This window comes from Gallinula chloropus (genome assembly GCF_964237585.1).
Source record: "Gallinula chloropus genome assembly, chromosome: 2".
Lineage (NCBI taxonomy): Eukaryota > Metazoa > Chordata > Aves > Gruiformes > Rallidae > Gallinula > Gallinula chloropus.
This window is the reverse complement of record NC_140086.1, coordinates 49,551,259-49,573,054: the sequence shown is the minus strand read 5'-3', so window position 1 is coordinate 49,573,054 and position 21,796 is coordinate 49,551,259. Positions and strand designations below refer to the sequence as shown.

The following is a 21,796-nucleotide window of genomic DNA, read 5'->3' as shown; positions in this document are numbered from 1 at the left end:
CTGAAAACTCAACCTTTAAAAACAGAGCAAGAAAAGGCTCTGTGTCTCCAGTGCTCTCCTAAGGTTTCACTGTTTCTGGACTTAAGCAAATGCAGGCAATCAATTCAGGAACCAAATTACAGAACAGAACTCAGCCTAAATAACAATGCTTTCTAGATGATTCTTCTTCAAGCTACACTGGCACTAGTTCATTCATGCATAAAGGTAACTGACACACTTCTACCATTCTTTGTTAGTTTTAAAAAGCATCTGCAAAGAAAACCTGATGGTGAAACCTCCATGAGGCACTGAAAAATTATTTAACATTGTGGGCTCCTTGGGGCATAGTTTCAATACACATGTCACTGTTGTTATAGTCCACCAATGAGCCACTCAGCTGTTATCTCAAAATAAACAATTTTATCCAGCCCACAGAGACAAACCACTCACACCAGTGAGTCAGGCTACCACACAACAGGCAGCATGTGGAAAGGCCCACGGGAATACAAGCTCTGCCCACCACTGAACAGTCCCCAAGCAGCCTGGAACAAAAGTCTCCTTTCATACCAAGCTGCACCAAGTTCCTACAAGCCAGAGGAAGAAACCACGGAGAGATCAAGTCCTGGTTGTTCTTTATCAACTAAGAAAATCTAGTTAAGGCTGAACTTGGAAAAATGCAAACTTCAGCAATGAAAACAGGCAACTAAAGAGCGGCCTCCTGACACCATACAGCAATGGAAATGATGATTATGCCATTTCGTTATATGGGATTACAGGTTCAGTTGATAGAAGTCTTAACACAGAACAGCTTCCTGACTTCCTCTGTCATACCACTTCAGAAAAAAAGAGTTATTCCACTCTTAAAAAGAGGAAAGAGTAGTGACAGGGAGCTAAACTTCTTAAGCAATCTATTTTTATCATACATGCGTTCAGATCACTAACACATATTGCACCCTTTGTAATGGTAAACACAACACTTTTTATACCTTTTTAAAATGTGTTTTATAGAGCTATGAAGACAACAAGTAAGTCTCAATAAAAATAACCCAACCATCAAGCTAGCACAGCCACTCCTTGGCCCATCCAAGGAGAAAAAGGAAGCTATCATCTAGTTTTCTACATGTTTTCAGACCTTCTCATTGCATTTATTATTTTTAAATAACTAGGTGCTGGAGCACAGGCACAAAGTCTTACATAGAAGCTGCAGGACTGGAAAATGACTGTCGTGGTTTTACCCCGGCTGAGAGCCAAAATCCACACAGCTGCCTGCTCTTTAAAGGAAAGGAGCAGGGGGAGAAGAGGGGGTGGTGGGCGAGGCAAGGGAAGGGAAAAGGAAGGGGCAAATAACAACCCCAAACCCAAGAAACCAAAAGCCCATGGGTTGGGATAAGGATAGTTTACTAAAATAGCAGAACGATACAATATAACAATGCTAACAGGACTTGAGAGCAAAAAAATCTATGAAGCTGTCGATACACAATGCAGTTTCTCACCAAACCCACAGCTCAGGCCGTGCCACCCAGAGCCATCCCAGAACCCAACTGTCCCCCAAAAACCGCACATCCCGGAGCCGCCTCAGGCCTTCCTCCCATCAGCTCCCCGTTGAACTGAGCAGGACGTAATTGGCATGGAATACTCTCTTTGGCCAGTTTGGGTCACCTGTCCTGGCTTTGCCCCTCCTTTCTCATCAATAGAGAAATATGAAGAGCTGAGAAAGTCCTTGACTGTCTGACAGCAACTAAAAACATCGGGGTGTTATCAGCACGGCTTCCATTTTAACTCCCAAACACAGCATTCCATCCGCTGCTACAAAAGAAGTTAACTCCATCCTGACTGAAACCAGGACAATGACCTAGATACAGTTGATGCTGAAAATGGATTTGTGTAAGGCAAGGAATAAAAAGTCACTTAGATCCTGTCTATGTGGGGTTATGAGAGAAAGTTAAGCCAAATTAATTAATGGTATGAATTCAAAGTGCGTTAGTTAAATCCCATTAAACCCCTGTGTGGAATCTCTCAGTGAGAAGTAAAGTGGCCTTAGCTCTGTTAAGCTTCACTTTTCTCTGAAGATAAATATTGGCCACTCCTAAAATGATCCAGTTCTGCTTCAATCCTTCGGCATGGCAACGTCTGTGTTCCAATTTTGAAGTAAAAAAGGTTTAAATTGAGATACTGTAATTATTTTACACTTAGCAAAACTATATTTCTTTTTTTGATCTTCTGAATGAGTAGGTAATTTAGATCATTCCGTTTCACTGCTCCTCTGTTTGGAGGTGCTGAGAAACCATTAGGCAGCCTTGAAAAAAAAAACCAAAACAAACTTGTTGCCATAATATTCCTAGATCTCAAGAAAGCTTGTTAATTAACAATATTAATATTAGTCACAATACAATGTGATAAAATGTGTTGGGTCCCCATGGTGCAATGTAGATGTTTTCTGTTTGCTTTTTAAATTAGAACTTCATTAACGCTTTGTAGAGCCACAATGAGAATTCACTACCCTGTATCAGACTGTGTATTGTGTTAATAACAGACTGCCTGGCTTCCTTCCAGTTCGGTTCACATCTCTCTCATTAAGAAGAACCATGGTCTCTATCGTCTCTGGCAACAGAACCGTTTATATGGCAGCTTTGAGGGGTGAAGGAACTTTGAATTTTTCTTCTGAAAAATTGAGCCTACAACAAAGCTACATTTATTTGTCACGTTAACACTTAACATAATGTAAGGCTAAATTAGAAAACCCCTTCACAAAACTTAAGGCCAAAACTTAAGACCATTAGGCTCATCATCTAGGATCTTCTAGTATCTGTAGCACATATTTTCCACGGGCCACTTGAAACACAGCTCTTGAATCTCCAATCAGGTCATAATAAACCATGCTCAGTGAATGTCACGATCTCTTCCAGCCAAGATAAGACTTCACATAAAACTCCGTGCTGCAAAAGAATGCTCACTGCTTTCAAGAACTCTCCTTAGAAACTCTTTCGCTGAATTTCTGGTACTCTTTATTCCAGAGAAGGTAAATTATCTGATTTGTACAGAGTCCAAAATAAGTCCAAGAAGGTACTGTACAGGACTATCCCTGTAAGTGTGTGAGTACACAAGCAGACTATTGTCTTGCCAAAAAACCGTTTTAACTTTGGGAGTACAGGAAAAAAATGTTTCTATATATTCTGAAGGCAGCCTTCCTATGTCAATGTACTTAGAAGCATTCCTAGGAAAAAAGCCTGCAGAAAAAGATGCTAAGAAGTAATATCATAGGTCCTACAATGAGTGCAGGCGATTTTGTAGTTTGTCATTTGCAGGTAGTTGTTCAACAGTCATTTGAAAACACACAGTGTAGATCCAAATCAGTCTTACAGCGAAAGTGAATGTATAAGTGTGTGTGAAACTGAACTGCTTATTCAATTTAATAAAAATAGCCTATATTAGAAAGAATACAAAACATTTTCTTCAACTGCTCATTTCAAAGTCATCTACACATACTAAAAAAATACCCAAAACCCACACCTGTCCATCTGTCCCTGCTCCAGCCAGTGGGTCACAAGGTGGACTCACACATAGGGAAGAAAGAGTAGGTGGATTTAAGGAAAAATGGGCTGATACCCAATCTTCTTGTAAGGGCAGTGACCCAGTGGCAGTCTCCTGACAGAAGTGGCTTAGAAATCAGACATGTAAGATCAGTAGAGAGAAAAAGAACTGCAAACTAGAAGTGAGTCCCAAATAAACCTAATGTACATGAGACCAAAGCGCACCAAGGATGAAAAAATGCAGAAAACTGAGTTTTAAAGTGTCTCATTGGCTTTGTCCCTTCTGCTGAAACTCAGATAATGGTGCCAAATGCTATGAGAGGACAGGAATAATTACTGACACGGACAAAACTTCTGAAGAAGCAGAGAAGTGAGGAACCACGCTCACAAATGAACTGACTGCTCTGCTGTTCTCCTATAAAAGCTGTGGGAGCAACTTGGTTCAGCCAAAAAGCAGCAATGCACCTAATGTTTCTCCAGCCTTCAAAAATATGTTGGATTTGTTGCCAAGAAGAGTCTCTTCTTTGGCATTTAACAACGTACACTAGTGATGGTTCAGCCCCAAGCAGTGTCTGAGCACCACATGCTGCTCTCTGAGGAGAAGCGGACAGAGCCCCCCTGGGCTGGGCTAAGGGCAGTTCACTGACAAAAATCACTGTGAAAGGGGAACAGTAACAGCCGATTACACTCACACTGTGTGATAACACAGAGTTACCTTACCAACTGGACAAATACAGGATCTAAGGACCAACCCTACACCTGGTGGCACTTGACTGTTCTGGATGCACCCAGGAATGTCCCCTCCCAACCAGCCCGTTTTATGGGGGGTGATGTCAGTGGTGTGGAATCAGCCTGGGGTAACTCAGCTCACCTGGGATGGCTGCTTGGGGAGGTCAGCTCTGGCCTGGCCAGAACTAGGACAACACTCCTATTGATAAAGCAATCAGATATCCACATCCAGGGCATCAGCAAAGTACACCATGGTAAGTCTCATCACTGTGCCCAGTGTTACAGAAATAACAAATTACAGACCCAGTAATGCAGCAGCCCTCAACAAAACTTTTTCTTAAAGCATAAAAAACCCCAAAGAAAACAGTTTTTAAACATAAGTGATGGTGAGAACTCCTGCAAGAGCTAGCTTAGACACTCTACTGTAGGTTAAATTTAACTTTCAATTTTCTCAAGATTCTTGACAAAAGCCAAAATTAATCGAAATCTTAAAGTTGTTGTTAATACAAGGGGCAGCTGAAACACTAATCACCAAAGAGTTAGAGGATATACAGGTTTTTTGCCACCCCTGATGTACAACTGAGGCTGTAAATTAAAGGCAGTAGAAATTTGTCTTGCTTTTTCCAAGAAGTTCTCATCTCCAACTGAACTATAATTTCAAGTGTCATTTCAGGAAAAAAAAACCCTAAGTCTTACAAAAAAAAAATCTTTAGTTACCAACCTTGCCCTTCATGTCTTACACTAGGTAAGACAGGTGAAAAACAAAGCACTGTAAGCACCTATTTATATCTTAGGGAGGGTGGGGTTCAAGATAGAATTGTAGTGTCTTCTACAGCTTGACACACTACAAATCCAGCTACAACATGAGAGGGGAATCTCTGCTCTGGCACCTGGAACACCTCCTTCCCCACCCTCTGCACTAACCTTGGTGTCTGTAGAATTACTCCGCTCACATTCCCACCTCTCTCTCCAACTGCAGGCACTGTTGCACAGCAACTCTGACCCCTTCTAAACAGTGTTACCCCAGAGAAGCTACCACTGTTGCTGTTGGGCTCAGCCTTGGCCAGCAGCAGGTCTGTCTTGGAGCTGGCTGGCACCACCTCTGTTGGACATGGAAGAAGCTTCCAGCAGCTTCTCAGAGAAGTCACCCCCATTACCAAAATTTTGCCAAACACACACATTTCTCCCATGACTTCATGGCCACCATAAGCAGCTGAGGTACTGAAACAGAGCCTGCTTTCACATGAATGAACAGACAGCAAGACATTCACATGAAGTCCTCAAACTCAGAAGTTCTGATCTGTCATTCCCCAAATATGTGTGTATTTCATATAACATTGGAAGTTCTTATCTTTAGGTTCCCTTATATGTACAAGAATTTTGCACATGCCTCATCTCTGTCTCCGTGATTGTTCCATATCTGCTTGTAATAGGAGTTCTGAAACTTTAATGGGTAATTTTTGCAAGTTCATATAAACTGTCAAACAAATTCAGCACCAGATTTGATAAACTTTCTTCTGCAAATGATGTATCAACAGGATATTCTCATGTAAAATTAACCTGTTAGAAGTAAACTAGTTCCCCTCCCTCACCCCAAGCAACTTAAAATGCTCATTCAAAACAGACTGGTGAGTTTGTAACTTTGCTTCAAGTGCTTCTTCTGGCAAGGGAATGGAATCTTAGCAAAAGGATCAGAGAACCAAAGTATCTGAGATGGGCCAAGACATAATTTCTTGGTCCTTACTTTTAAAGTATTTGAATTCTACTGCTTATCATTATTCTCTGTCCTCAAAAAGATCTGTTTGATATAAATAAGGCAAATTTCCATGTAAGTTTCAGGTTCCAGAAAAGCATGCTAACACCTCCCCTCTGAGCAGTCAAAAATCAGTAAGGCTTTCCATACACAAGAAGCAGCACACCTATGGGAAAGGGGAAGTTTCTTCCTCCTTCACTCAGCTCTGTCTGCTTCCTAGTCTTTCCAAAACAAGGCTACCAACATTCCTTGTGGATATCCCAAGCTACTACAGTAGCTAAGACCTTATCTTGCAAAACACTTAGCATTATATTTAGCCAGAGCTGCTATAAGCTGACAGATATAGTCAGTTCTCTCATCCTCCATACAGATCACCCCTTTGTAAGAAACAATGCATGCTTAGAGGTTCACAAATGCCTACTGACAATACTGAGGTTCAGAACATTTTCATTTGTTTCTGAATGGCAGCACATTCTACTAAATAAAATCTCCATGTCACAATCTATGATTCCCTTTTTAACTGCATCTCAGTGCATTTCATAGCAGCTCATTCATGTTTCCTTACTTAGATGAGAAACCTTGACCAAAGCTGTGTACTTGGCCAAGACCCTCTGCCCAGCTAGGCTGGATCCTGGCTACCTATCTAAAACATAGAATGCTTTAGGTTGGAAGAGACCTCAGATCATCTAGTTCCAACCCCCCTGCCACGGGCAAGGACACCTTTCACTAGACCAGGTTGCCTAAAGCTTCATCCAACCTGGCCTTAACACTTGCAGGGATGGGGCTTCCACAGCCTCCCTGAGCAGCCTGTGCCAGGGCCTCACCTCCCTCACAGGGAAGGAATTTCTTTTTTTTCATCTAAACCTACCTTCTTCCAGCATGAAGCCATTGCCCCTTGTACTTTCACAACACTCCCTGATGAACAGTTCCTCTCCTACTTTCCTGTATGACCCAATTAAGTATCAGTAGGCCATAATTAGGTCTCCCCAGAGCCTTTTCTTCTCCAGGCTGAACAAGCCCAACTCCTGCAACCTGTCTTCCCAAGAGAGCTGCTCCAGCCCCTTGATCATTGTCATGGTCCTTCTCTGGACTTGCTCAAACTCCTCCATGTCTTTCCTGTACTGAAGACCCCAGAGCTGGACACAATGCTCCAGGTGGGGTCTCACCAGAGCAGAGCAGATGGGCAGAATCACCTCCCCCGACCTGCTGGCCCCACTGCTCTTGATGCAGCACACTGCTGGCTCATGTTGAGCTTGTCATAGATCAGCACCCCCAAGTCCTTCTCCTCAGGGAGAAGGTCTCACAGATCTCCTCATGGTCTCACCAATTCCTCTGCCATTCTCTCCCCTGCTGTCTTGGAGTCACAAGAAAGCATAAGAAAAAAATACTTGGGAGTCACAAGAAAGTACAAGAAAAAAAAGTACTTCCACTAATCTGTCACCAAATCTCAATACAAATGCGACAATTAAGAGTAGAAAATTGAGGAAATTACTAAGGCATGATTAGGATTATTCTTAGGTCCAAAACCTTAGCTATCAATATAAAACAAACATGCATATCTTCAGACTTAAAGCCTTCTTCCCCCACCTGTATATTTGAAATCTGGGACGAAGTTTTCATTGAAATAGAAAACAGCACTTTGCTGACATGACAGACAGACAAATTTCAAAACCTTCCTCTACAGCAAGGGACACCTACACTCCTACATTTACATGTGAACTGCTCTATGAACTAATGTGTTTGTGAGACACTGAAGGAATGTAATCTTTCACCCCACTGCCAGAAATGGTTCTCCCTTTCTATGGAACTCCTGCAGAAAATCAGCCTTGATGCAGGCTATGGGAAAAGTCTCAGCCTAAAGGGTCAAAATCTGGCAAAATTACAAATACCCAACATGAAAGCTTACTGCATGGAAAATGGGACCAGTTCTTCTAATGAGAGATTTTGCTCTTGTTCTTGAACACATAATTCGGTTAGATACTGCTTTATTCTTTATTCCCCAAAGTCACTTCAGTACTATTATTTGTTCAGAACAGAAACCTTTTAAGTATCTTTCTGCTTAATTTCTAATGAGCAATTTTCAAGTTTGACAGTACTGAAAATACAGCAGGGGAATGAGGAAGAGTAAAACACTATATTGAGATGGAATAATCACTAGACCTAAACTGTAAGCCAGTCAAATAAGTTGTTTTCTGTAGAGTGACTTAGCAGATGACTCCCTCACATGTACTGCTGCATATTTATTACTAACTCTCTGCAACTATGAAATTTCAACTGAGCATGCATGGGACTTCTCTAAGTATCTTAAAAACATTTACAAAATTACTCCATTGTGTATTACCCAGAATATAGAGACAACTTGCCAGTTCAGACAGACAGTCAAAAATATTCCCACTTGTGATGGTGTCGTGGTTTTACCCCGGCTGAGAGCAGAGATCCACACAGCTGCCTGCTCTTTAAACGAAAAGAGCAGGGGAAGAAAAGGGTGTGGGTGAGGCAAGGGGGAGAAGGAAGGGGCAAATAACAACCATCCCGGAACCCGACCATCCCCCAAAAACCGTGCGTCCTGGAGCTGCCCCTGCTCCTCCTCCCATCAGCCCCCCTTTATACTGAGCAGGACATAATTGGCATGGAATACTCTCTTTGGCCAGTTTGGGTCACCTGTCCTGGCTTCGCCCCTCCTTTCTCATTAATAGAGAAATATGAAGAGCTGAGAAAGTCCTTGACTGTCTGACAGCAACTAGAAACATCAGGGTGTTATCAGCACTGCTTTCATTTTAACTCCCAAACACAGCATTCCATGCGCTCCTACAAAAGAAGTTAACTCCATCCTGACTGAAACCAGGACAGATGGTTTCCTCTGCTTTGTGCCTATCTTGTTTCCTCTGCTGTTAAATTTTAAGACAAACGTCATTAATCATGTGGACAATGAAGGACTCAGACTTCCCACTTTCACTCCCATTAGGAAAACTGCAGAAACAGCTATTTGGTTTTGACTCATTTTTGGCCTCTCATTAAGTCTTTTCTCTGCTTTGAATCTTTCTGGGATCTAATAACCAAACTGATCAGCACAACCTGGTCTGTGTGCACACCTCAGGAACAAACGGCACTGACCTAACAAAGTGAAGCTTTGGTCTCCAATGAGACTATACTGCTGGAAGAAACCTATGCCACCAAAGGATTATTTTTTCTATGATGACCAGGAAGGGAATCTGAGAAAGAAAAAATCCCACATTCTGACAGCATCAGAAAAGAGATGAAAACCTTGACTCGAGTCATATCCCTTAGTTAATATAGCCATAAGAGTTCATACATATGGAAGGAAAAAAAACATTACTTGCTGCAAAGGTGTCAGAAGCATTTGAAAAAAAAAAATCTGCAGTAGGTCCGTCCAGATCCAGTGCAGTAACAGACTCAACAGGTAAACTGAAAATACTGCTTGCTGACTAGTGAAGAGCATTTTTAACACTATGTGGTATAAATACAACGTAACCATTTCATCTGTTGTGTCTCTAATGCAGTACCTTAATTCTGCAATGTCCTTGCACTTCAATAAGGACCATACTGTCAACAGGATACATCACCTCTTTATGCCGTGTAAATATCCTAAGTACAAAATTGTTTTTGAATTTTACTGTATACACAAGGACATCTCCTGAAAACAGTAGGGAACAGTGGATTCGTTCCTGGAACTGAATTTTGTTTCTTCAAGACTGACAGACATTCCACACTAAAACAGCAGGTAGCAGAGAACAAAGATTAATTAGGTACAAAAATCTGAGGGCTACCTGACTTTAATTTTTTCAATTTACTCAAGAGATAAAGAGTAGATATGTTTTTTAGCAACTTAGCAACAACACTTAGATAGAAATGCAAAATCTGAGGAGAAACAGCTCAAACTTGTAACTCATGACAGCAGATCCACTACCAGATTCTCACACAATAGCTGAAAACAGTTCAGTGTCTACAAATAAATAAAACATCACTGACACATGGGAGAAAGGAGATGTAACACATCTAGAGAAGAAAATCTACAAGAAAAGACCTTTTTAAAAAGTCTGTAACTGAGCTGTTTCCTTTTAACAGAAGCTAACAGGCGCCTCACCTTGGTTTGGTTGCATGTTCATGTTTGGTCTGGGACCATAGTTGCCCATCGGCTGTCCCTGGCTCATAGTCATCTGATTCTGCACTGGCATACTCTGTGAGGATGGCACTGAGTGATTGTAGCCACCCATTGACCCGTGGCTACTGGAAGGCATGTTCATGGAACTGTTCGTCATGTTGAGTTGGTTCGGTCCAGGTCCTTGCATAGGCATATGGTTAGGTCCTTCAGAGAGAAAAACAGGGCCAACAGTTCTACATTAAGTATCATAAAAGAAGCAAATATAGTCATAATCACAAAAAATAATAGTGTTTAAACACAACTGCATTAGAACAACGCTAAAACAGAGTTTGTTCATGCTTTCCCAACTTAATTTATTATATATATAGTTAACAACAAAGTTCAGCTCTACTATGCAATACATTTTCCTCTGTTGAGCAGCTGAAGCTACTACAACAAAGATGTAAATATATATAGCCCATATTGTATCTGTATCATATGCAAAACTATTCTTTTTAGTACTTACATGACACAACCTGAACTGCACGAGATCAGTTAAACAGCCAGCTGGCAGATCTATCACAGCTATTTAAACTGTTACAATAGTTATAACATTTCTGTTTATTCAAACAAACCATACTAGACACTTTTCTATAACTAAGAGGTTGGTTTGTTGGGGTGTTGTTTTCCCAAAAGGTCAGGCAGTACTGACATTATTCCACATATATTTTTACCACAACAAAGACAGCTGGAGGCATATTTAACATTGTTTGAACATGTAATTTATAGTCAGTGTCATCTTAACTGTATTTACAGATTACTAGGGTGGAACATGATGGCCACCAAACTATCAGCTCACCTGTGAAGCTTGCAAAGAAAAAGCAACCTGTTCATATACTTATGAGGCCAACTACATCTCTTCACTCTTTATTATCCATTTTCCTGACGACACAGTTTGGAAATGGACTGTTCTCTATATTAAATCTACTCTCAACAGGTATTTTAAAAATACCCATATTTTTAAAATAATAAACATTACAATACCATCTGATCAGTGTACTCATTACTTCAGCTGGGATGAGTAAGCAGCTACTAGGATTAAAATTAGTAAGAGGAGCAACTGGATATAAATATGACAAGTGAAAAACATAAATGAAACTATGATTATTCATATGACAAGTAGAACATGGAGAGTTTATGAATATACGGACAGGGTAGGCCAACTGTAAACAAGGCAAGAGTTCAACAAGAAGGTGCCACTGCTGTCAAACAAGCCAAAGGGGTTTTGTTAAGCTATGAAACGCTAAGAAATACAGAAAAACTTAGAAGAGGAACCTAAAAGAAACTGTATCAGCAGACTTGTAGGAAGATAACTGATTTGGTTATGTATCTCAATAAAAACCAAATAAGCTCCCACAAAAAAACCCACAAACTGAAAACAACAGACAACACCTGCATCCCCCCACCAAAAAAAAAAAAAATCTGCCTTCAGATGTAAACAGGTCTTGAGTCCTACCTTGGGTAAAGAAATAACTGCATTAATCTAGGACAGAATGAAAGCAAAAATAAGTACAAAAAGATGCACAAGGGAAAGGGTAACGATGATCAAGGAACACAGCTACTAAAAACCATCATGAAGAAACAGAGAATAAGAACATGCTCATCCTCTTGCCCTTTTCATGACACTACTGAGATGAGCAGATAAGCTTTATCAAGGGAAGATAAAAAGCCGAAAAAGGTTTCATACATGCAGTTCACTGTTCCTGCAAAACAAGGTGAGCAGTGATTGCTAAATTTGTGCAAAGGTGGAGCCAACACAAGTAGAAAAAAAAATAACTTCAGTGAAAAGGATTATGACCATGAACAGAACTATATGTGTCTCTTCAACACTGCCTAACTCTGTAATAGTTAGAACATCGAGACCCTTTAATTCTGGAAAAGTGAGATCATCTCTAACCCCGAGACCAAGGAATGAGTTGAAGTAAAATCAAGGCAAAGAAAAGTGCCAGACTGTAGTGACACCAACTATGGCAGGGTTGCTAGAAGACTACTTTCTCAATTTCTTTCCTGAGAAAAGGAAGGAATACACAGGGCTAGTGCCAGAAAGTCAGGTCCTGGGAGTGCTTTTTTTCCTTCTTGTTTAAAGAAAGAAATTATCAATAATAGATTTCAGAAAGCTAGCCAAGGAGGCAGTGGAGTAAGTTTTTAAGAATGAGTAATGCAAGAAGCAAAATGGGGAAGGCAAAAATCATCACAGGAAAGGTTGGAAAAACAAAACCCACAAATCAAAGCACCTTCTCAAAAAGTCTGATTTATACTTAACATCCCAGGTAACACTAGAATAGAAGCAAGCACTCCTCAGAAAAAGCTGTCACACAAAGTGTCAGGCTGGTATGATCGGGGTCAAAAACCAAGTAGTTTGTTAGTGAGAAGCTAGAAGACAAGGACAGAAGAAAAGCCAAGACCAAGGTATCAGAAAACCTTGTAAATGAAAAATTGCAAGAATACACTTTAATACTTGGCCATAATACTTCACAGGGTTCTCTTAACACATAAGAACACAACAACTGGTATTTTTTTTTGTAGGAAAAAAAAGAAAACCAGAATATGAATGAAACATGGATGAGGCATAAACTGTGTATCTGCCATTAAAATAACTATTTTAAATGTTATGCTGATTAGATTGTGTTGTGTAATAAAGTTAGCGGAGTAAGTTTCTATCTTGATTATGAAGAGAAGTCTTGCATGCTAACCACTTACAGTGTATTAGCTCTGAGAAGCTGTAAGCTAGCCCAAGTGCATTTCAGGAAGGAAAGATGGGCTTTTGAGAGAACTTTTTAGTAACATACAAGCACCTGTTACTCAGGAAGGTCACCTACCAGTGGGACAAAGGTTAAAGAGCCCTATGGCTTGCCTGAGCACTTCCACTTTTTACGTATGATAAAAAAAGCTCAAGAAATCAGGAAAGTAAATTGTCACCAGCACAACCCAGTTCAACATCTCCTTCCAAACCCAGACCACCCTCACTTTGCATCATACACTCTCTCAGTCAATGTTAACTCTTCAGATAGTCATTTCTTCAGGTAATAATTGGACCGTAATTTGTCACAGATACAGACAACACTCAATCCCACCACAAGCTGAAAAAGGTTTTTCATGACTATCTTCCCTGGTAAGAGGATACTGTCATTCACTTGCCCAGGGATGCAATTAAGGAACTCAGCAGCACTTTATGTCCTTTATTAACCAGAACACAACTAGGAGAAAAATCATCCTTTGCCCCTTAGGTAACGAGGCCGGTCTATAGGAGAACTTTCAAAATCAACTCGTGCCCTGACCATCAGTAGGTAAGTCTTTTAATCCTGCTATCGACTCTTTCACCTATACCCAGGTCTGTGGAAGTCTCTACTCAGGTCTGCAGAAATCCCACAACAGTAGTGGTTGGAAGATACCTCTGGAGTTCATTTAATCCAACTTCCCTGCTAATGCAGGATCACCTAGAACAGGTTGCACAGGATTGCGTCCAGGTAGGTTTTGAGTATCTCCAAAGAAAGAGACTCCACAACCTCTCTGGAGAGCCTGTCCCAGTGCTCTGTCACCCTCGGAGAGAAAAAGTTTTTCCTCATGTTCAGATGGAACTCCAGCCAGTTCTCAACCCACCTCACTGTCCACTCATCCAACCCACACTTTCTGTGCTCGACTGTGAGGACGTCCTAGGAGATGGGTGTCAAAAGCCTTGCTGAAGTCAAGTCAGACAACATTCACTGCTCTCCCTCATCTACCCAATGGTCATGCCATCGTAGAAATCTATCAGATTGGTCAAGCATAATGAAATCCCCGACTGGTATTTTTAAGAGCCTGTGTTTTATTTCTTCCAGGCTGGTCACCTCACGGTTGTCAACCCTGAATTCTGTTTTACGAACTAGTGACTTAATTCCTTTTGGACATATCATCTCTTCAGTCATTTAAAGTTTTGTATACGGCTTCTAGTGCAAAGTGTCTACGTAACTTCAGAGTAAGTGCCCTATAAACAGAAAACAAACGCATACACTACAGAAATCACTACAATCATGTATCCCTGACACATGGAAAGGCCTGCATAGCGTCAGTCTAGCAAACACTTGGAAAAACCCATTGCACTATCCACTTAACAAGATGATTCTGTTTGCCTTTTTCCAACACCTAACTATGAAATTATTTTAGCATGCCTTTCAGATATTAAAGATGCCCTCATCCTAAGCTGCTTATCTTCACATCCTTGGAGACAACTTAAAACAGAGAAGGGAAAGAACAGACATTCAAAAGAAGGAGTATGTTGGAAGAAAGGCTAAATTAAAGCTTAGTTGGAATCTCTAAGTATCTGTCTAGGTGAATACCAAAACAAACCTATTTACCTTTCACATACTTTTGTAAGGGCTCTTTTCTTATTCTATCTAATTACAAAATATGTATGTTTAAGGAGTGACTTTTCTCCCCCATGGCTCTGTAGTGAAGTCATTATGCTCACATTGTGACTTCGTAATCCTTCTCCCTGGAAAAGGATCATTATAGTAACAATAACATGATTACACTAGAGGGTCAAAGAGACTGATTTGTGAGAGGCAATGCTATCCTCCATGGGAGCTGATGGATCTTAGATGATAGAGAACTCCACAAACAGAGTATCTTTGCCCTACTTAGGCAGCAGCAGCATATATTGCCTGCCTCTGGAAGTGCAAAGAGCAATGACCACAACACGTATGATGAAACTAACTCCTGCTCTACATCTTTTCTTACACGTGGCCTCTGGAGGCTATTCAGGTACTCTTCTCAGAAAGCTGTCACTGCTGAATCCATTTTATCCAAGCCTTGCACTGAAATTAGATACTACAGCAATCCTATGTTTTACTTCATATGAAGTTTTGTGTATTTGTTTACTGGGGCTTATCCTCATGACCACAGAGAGAAGAATGCTCAAGTATCCTTGGACTGCAGCTTCCTTTCTTTATCAATACCTTAAAGAGCTTCTGTATGAAAAGTTCCTCCATGAAAAAAAAAGGAAGGGGTCCTGAACAAAAGCAATCCTGGGAATGCAATTCTAAGCTGAAAGCCAATTCACATGAAATAGGCAGTATGACTTTATGAGTGGAAGTTCTGGAAAATAGCCTCTATATAAAGAAGCAAGCTTTTCCAAGGTCTACTCCATTCTGATCTGACTGCTAAAGGGAATAGTTACCCCAAAGCCAGTACTAGTAGGTACAATGTGGAATTTTATCATCTTGTTTCACTGCTTTGTTTCTGACTTCTCAAGCACTTTTATTTTTATTACAAAACAGGATGGCATAAAAACTGACTTAAAATTTACACCTAGAATAATAATCTGGAGGCCATTTCTTTACAAATCCCTTACGATTCAACATATCTTCAATAATAAAGAACACAGAGGATTAGTGGAAGCTGGATGACTTTTATACAGAAGGTGATTTTATTTTTTTTTAAACATTTACTCACATTTGAAATGCCCTCTTTAAGATGTATCTATTTTATTTTATCTGATTCTTTAGTTACGATTATTTCACATTATCTTTTTATGGAAGGATTTGTGTTCACTCAGCCACAGGCCACTACCTTTCCCCAATAAGCCTTCTAAAGCCAGCTGTACTGCACGGTTTCAAACAGACTAAATTTAGCCAGTTCTGTTCATCAGAGGAATGCTGTGTGTCAGCTACATCAAAGCCCAAGGGCAGCCTGATAAACACTGAATACAGGTCACGTAGCTCTGTAGCTAACAAACTCTAAGAGAGCTTGTACTCGGGGGCATTCAAAGCAGTTTTGTCATCAACAATCTAGTATCCCTTGAGCCCCCATGTCGTTTCAGTTGCCAGGCAACGCTGGTGTTAATGTCTTAGAGGAGAAAAACTTACCAGGCATCTGGCCGTTCATCTGGTTTTGCATGTGTGGTGCAGGAGGGCCCCCACCTACCATACCATCTGAAGACATGTTGTGCGAGCGCGGAGGTGGGGGAGGGCCGCTCTGACTCATCCCTCCTGGACCCATAGGCATATTCTGTGTGGGTGGCTGAAAGGAGACAGTTTAGTCAAACACGAGAAGCAGTTAGTCTGACAAATACATTATATGTACATATGGTACAGCAGTTGCCTATATTGTTAAACTGGGCTACGAAAGCAAGCACTGAAACACAGTCCTTGCTCTTTCTGACATGGGAATCTCCTCCCAATATTAATTTTGGCAAAACAGTTAATATTTCAATCAATTTTACCCGGAGTATTACATGCAGACAACACCACAGCACCTTCCAGTGCTGCTTCAAAATTTAAAAAAAAATACAAATCAATGCCTCATTAAAAAATTATATCTGAACAGTTTAAGATGGCTGGAGTCGCTCCCTCACCTCGCCACAAAAGCTCTCCTTCAAAGCGACATTTGGTGAACAGGAAAATAACTCTTCCACTACAATTCTCTCACATCAACAACGTGTTGCCACGAACAGACTGTGCACCAGGACAGAACAGGTACAAGAAGAGACAAAACCCTCTGAATACTTGCAGACCCAGCTGAAATTTGCACCTGGGTGTGGTGAAACGTTTGCGATCCCTTCCCCTTTCCCCTCCCAACACACTGAAGACCTAGTTCATAGTTTCGTGCCAAACACCCCCTACAGACTGCAAGCACATTAGTGCTGGCCTCCAAAGGTCCAGAGACAGCTGCCTAGAAAGGATGTTTTTGGCAAATTTCCTAATGAAATTGTGAGGAAAATAACAGAATAACCTTGAGAGTTCAAAGAGGGAGAGCAAGAAAAACAGTAAATACGAGAGGGAATTTACTATATAGGTTCTACTCACAGCAACATAAGGAGACACAGAAACTGCTAGTAGCCAGCTTCATTTTCCTATTAAAAACACCTGTGGGACTGTACACTCCTCCTCACATACCTTAGCCAAATGCTTCCAGGGGAATAAAAAAAATCATCTGAGAGCCAATGCCTGGGTCTCTGACTTTTCAGGATGTAACTATTCATCCAAACCCTTCCCCATGAGACAGCAACAAGCAAGAAGGATGATCCCTTATTTCTTGCCTAGCCTATTCCCCCCTTATACCTACACCTACTCATAGGAAGTGCAGAAAAACAGGACATAATACAGTTGCAAAGACTAACTCTTTCCAAACACGAGTAACATGGGAACTGCTTTCTAGCCTTGGAGAACACATCATCATCAGGGTAATACACACATGTATACACTTGCCAGGGATAGAGGGCACAGTACTAATTTATTTCCTTGACATTTAAATACATCAACCATGTATTCTGCAATTTTAAAAATTCCTCAAGAAATTAGCAAAAAGTTGTGGGCTTTTGTTGTTTGGGGGTTTATTTTTAGCAGGAGGAATGAAGAAAATTAAGGAAAACATAAGAAAGTAGACAGCTTCTTCACACTCCTCCACAATGGAAGAGAACTATTTGTAAGTTTGTCATCCTATAGCAGAAGGTGGAAAAAGTAAGACAGAGGCAGCCCTTCTCTCTGAACAGCATGAGTGGAATGCTACTCTGTTTTGCTTGATCTTCCTCCATTAGCAAGCAACCAAAGCAAGGTTGCTTCAGCTATGTCTTCCTTGCCTTCACCTGCAAAAGCTCACCTTCATCATACTTTTTCACTTTAATAGATTATCTAAAACTGATTCAGAGGAACAAACAAACAAGAAAACAAAGAATCCGGTTTTATTTAGAAATTATTTTTTTGAATACCAGCAAAACCAACATGCTTGATACCTCCACATAAGCAGCTCAGGCTCAGAGCGGAACAGCAGCCCCACAGCAGCAACAAGAGAAATGCCAAAGCACAGCCAAGCTGAAATGTTTCCAGAATTCAGATGAACTTTTTAGATTCCACTTATACATCATTAGTGACTCCAGTGTTCACAACACATGCTGATAATGAAAAAACACTATAAAATACTAAAATTATTTTATCTCACATAGTTTTTGGCTATCTTGCAGGTTTTACTGCACAAACATGGGCCGGGAAAGATGGACAAAAAACTCCAGAGGTTGTGACAAAACTATATATTCCATCTCTGAAATTTATTCTGGTAGTTTTCAAAACAGCTATTAACAGTAAGACAACAACTGCAGTGATCAAAAACACACACTGATAGTGCAAGCATTCAAGGACACAGGAAAAAGTAGTATTAAGGATTTTTCAAATCCCAACTTCACAAACCACAGGGAACTGAAAGAACCAAGGAAGTAAAAAAAAAAAAACCAACCCAACACCTAAAAAGGTACCACCAGAAAACAATTTAGCAGCAAGCAGAGCTTCTGGATATGGAGACAGCCCAAACATTTGTTTGAACCCATTGCAGATTCCTGAGAATAATGCAAGAGAGTGGTCCAAGCTGCTAAAGAAGTTAGGATTTCTGTCCTGTAAAATGACTAGCAGGTCAACATTGTACCTCTTATTAAAAAAAAAAAATATGGTCAGACCAATTCTAGGAATCAAATCTGTTGTTCCCCAAGCTACAGATAAATTGATTAAAATAGAGGATGATAGAAAACCTGAATTAGTAAAGTGTAAATGTAGACAAATTCTATCTTTAAGTCCTATCTTTCTAATCTACTAGAAATTTTCAAATATTCAAGTTAAACCACTTAGCTGTAAATTGAACAAAAATTTCTCAATATGAGTTTTTTGATAAAGCCATTTTGAAAAATGTCGTCCACAAGTACAGTTTCATTGATCAGAAACTGCCCAAAGCGAAGAAATAAGCAACAGCCTTACATGAAGTCCAAAGAATAAAGGAGCATATAGAAGTGAAAAACATTTCTTAGCAAATATCAACATTTGAAGATGTTGTGACAATTATCACTGAAAACCATGGAAGAAAGAATAAGCAGAATGGTGCCACAAGAAATTCAACATGGGTAGATATTCACCATTTGCACTGAGTTTTGAACCACCCTTTCTTTCAGAAAGGAGAAACTCCTATTGTAGCTAATTAAAAATACTGCCCAAATGATTCAGTTGAAAGTAATAATTAAAAAAATAACCTATAAAATAATCCATAAAAACTATTCAAAATACTTGTGTTCACTTTCTAATTATCTGCAGTACTAAAAAGATCAAAAGTAGGGTACAACATGCAACAAAAAATAACATGGTATACACAATCATGATACATGCTCAATTCAAGGAAATCACTCACAAAAATACAGTGTAAAAGTAGAAGAATTCCAAAGACAAGCAACCAGGGATTAAAGATTTGAGTGTCTTTTGCCTGAAACAAGTTAAAAGGATAAAGGTTGTCTTGGTGTTTGTTTTTTGGGGTTTTTTTAACATGGAAAGGAAATTAAACTAAGAGGATATGACAGAAATACAATTTAACGTGCAATACATGCAAGAAATAGATAATCCAATTTATGCCTTAACAACAAAGAAAACCCCAAGAGAATGGTCAATGAATTGAGGAACAACATTAAACATACAAGACACCAGATAAATCACATAAACCTGATGAATTCATCAACACAAGACACTAGAACAAAGTTTAAATAAGATTCAGAGATAATTACACATACATACATGCAACTGAAACAGTTCTATTACATTAGGTATTTTAAAAGTGTGTTACAAGCCTTCATGTCAGGGTCATAAACTAATCACTACCTGAGAGTAATTAAAAAGAAACGTCTCCTGCAGATATAATTATTCCTCAGTGAAATTCCTCCAGAGTATTTTTCTACTGGCCACAGCCAGAAGAAAAGAAGAACAAACTGTTTTTAAATGGCAACTTCCCTATTTCTACCAGGGTTCATCCAGGCTTTTACAGGCAATAAATTTCTTTGAAATTATCTTTAATTTAAAAAAAAAAAAAAGAAAAGCCACAAAACCTGCATCACTTAACTCACTTAACCTTCCTTCTTCTTCACATAAGTTAGGGAAATTTACTACTCCCCATAATATGCACTACACATGATAAAACCTTTTAAAAATACAAGATGACCACACAGTATTCCGAAGCCAAATACTAACAAAATTAGAAGAGAAACAGAAACTCCCCGCTCTTTGTAAAAGTAAAGTTACCCAACCTGTATCCTACCCATTCAGTCTAGATATGAAGAGCAAAGTGACATCCAAATATAGTCAGGTTAACAAAACCAAGGGAAGGTCCTTCCTTCTGCTGGATGAGTGAAAGGAATGGAAATTAAAATCATAGCTGATTTGATGCCAATTATGAAGTAGAAAATGCTAAATTCTTACTGATTGGTAAAAAAGCGAATTAAACAACTAGATGTTAGATATAGCTTCACTTGCTCAACACTAATTTTTGGCTCACTTCCCCAAACACACAGATTAGAATTTGTAGCTGCTATGAGCATTTAAAATTTATCAGAGCATAAAAAAATTCTGAGCTATATTGTCCAACTCTGGAAATGTGAACTGGAATAAGGCTGAAACTGACCTGCAGTTGTAACCAAAAAGGACATGAAAACACACCATTATATTTTAACTGACAACTTTCAGTAAATAAAATCCTACTAAACTCAAAAGGCCCTTGAAAACATACACTTCAAGCAATAGCCAAACTGTTTGGTTTTCTTAAGTGGACTTTCTTTTAAATAAAAAATTAGATCAAATGCAAGACAGTACACAGTAAAAGCTACCATGGTAGAACTGTACAGCTGGAACTTTCAATTATCATTTCTCCCCTACCCTACCAGATTTTTTCTTATCAATAGCAGATTGAAAGATCTGATTATAAAACTTCTGTTGTTACAAAAACTGAGATGGAATACCAACTCAGTCATCAATAAAATGTGAAAGAGAGGAAATACTGTTAAGCACACTAAATCACAGTATTGCTAATCAATACAAATAGCAATAGCTATTTAAAGTACACTATCAAAAATACAATTCTGTTGAAATTCTCTCAGAATAACAATTAAAACCTACATGGAACGCAAACACAAAAGTTTTCTGATCTTTCTAAGAGAAGGTCTAACTCAGGATTTGATCAATCATCTTTGTTTTCAATTCTCAAATACCATTTTCTGCAAAGCAAAATAACCCATCCCAGGAGGTACTCCACCTTGCTCATACCAGAGACCTGTCCCAGTCCTAGGGACCAGTACTCTGTTGATCGGTGGAGACAGCACCTGCAAAGCACTTACTGAGGTATCAGGCTGGGAAATAAGATCATGAAGGAATACATTTTTGAGATTGGAAAGAGGTGAGATTTATTTCATTAGGTTACACATCTTCTACAAGGTGCAGGCTATTCTATTACTGAGAATATCTTAAATTAAAAAAAAAAAATAAAGATACTCTATCAATTCTCAGCAAGTGTAATATTGGGCTAAGAAGGATCTCTATTTGGAAAGCATTTACAGAAACATCTAAACAGTGAATTACAAACGGAATTTGTGCTCCCACTATCAGAGTACCAGTTGTGACACTAGCAGTAAGGAATTTTAAAGTTAGACTAAAAAAACCCGCTTTCTAAATCAGTATATTTAAAAATCAGAGAAATTCTGACTTAGTATTTGAACAAAATGTTAAGTATCACATTGTGCACTATTTTACAGAAAAATCAAATCTTTAGTTGCTTCAACTCGTATCTCTTCAACATAATTTTAACCACCAGAATATTTAACCCTGAAGTATTTACTGTCTGCATAGCAACAGCTCTTCTGATACTTAAAAATAT

At 39.5% G+C, this 21,796-nt stretch overlaps 1 protein-coding gene across 3 annotated transcripts in view; it reads right to left on the bottom strand.

Annotated features, from left to right (window-relative positions):
- Positions 1-21,796, bottom strand: part of SS18 (SS18 subunit of BAF chromatin remodeling complex) — a 44,065-nt gene that overhangs the window by 9,832 nt on the left and 12,437 nt on the right. For all 3 annotated transcript variants that reach the window (XM_084260066.1, XM_084260067.1, XM_084260068.1), the window contains exons 4-5: positions 15,997-16,150; positions 10,097-10,318 (exon numbers count right to left, since the gene is read on the bottom strand). In XM_084260066.1, coding sequence (XP_084116192.1) covers positions 10,097-10,318; positions 15,997-16,150 — 376 coding nt within the window. The remainder of the gene's footprint in view (positions 1-10,096; positions 10,319-15,996; positions 16,151-21,796) is intronic.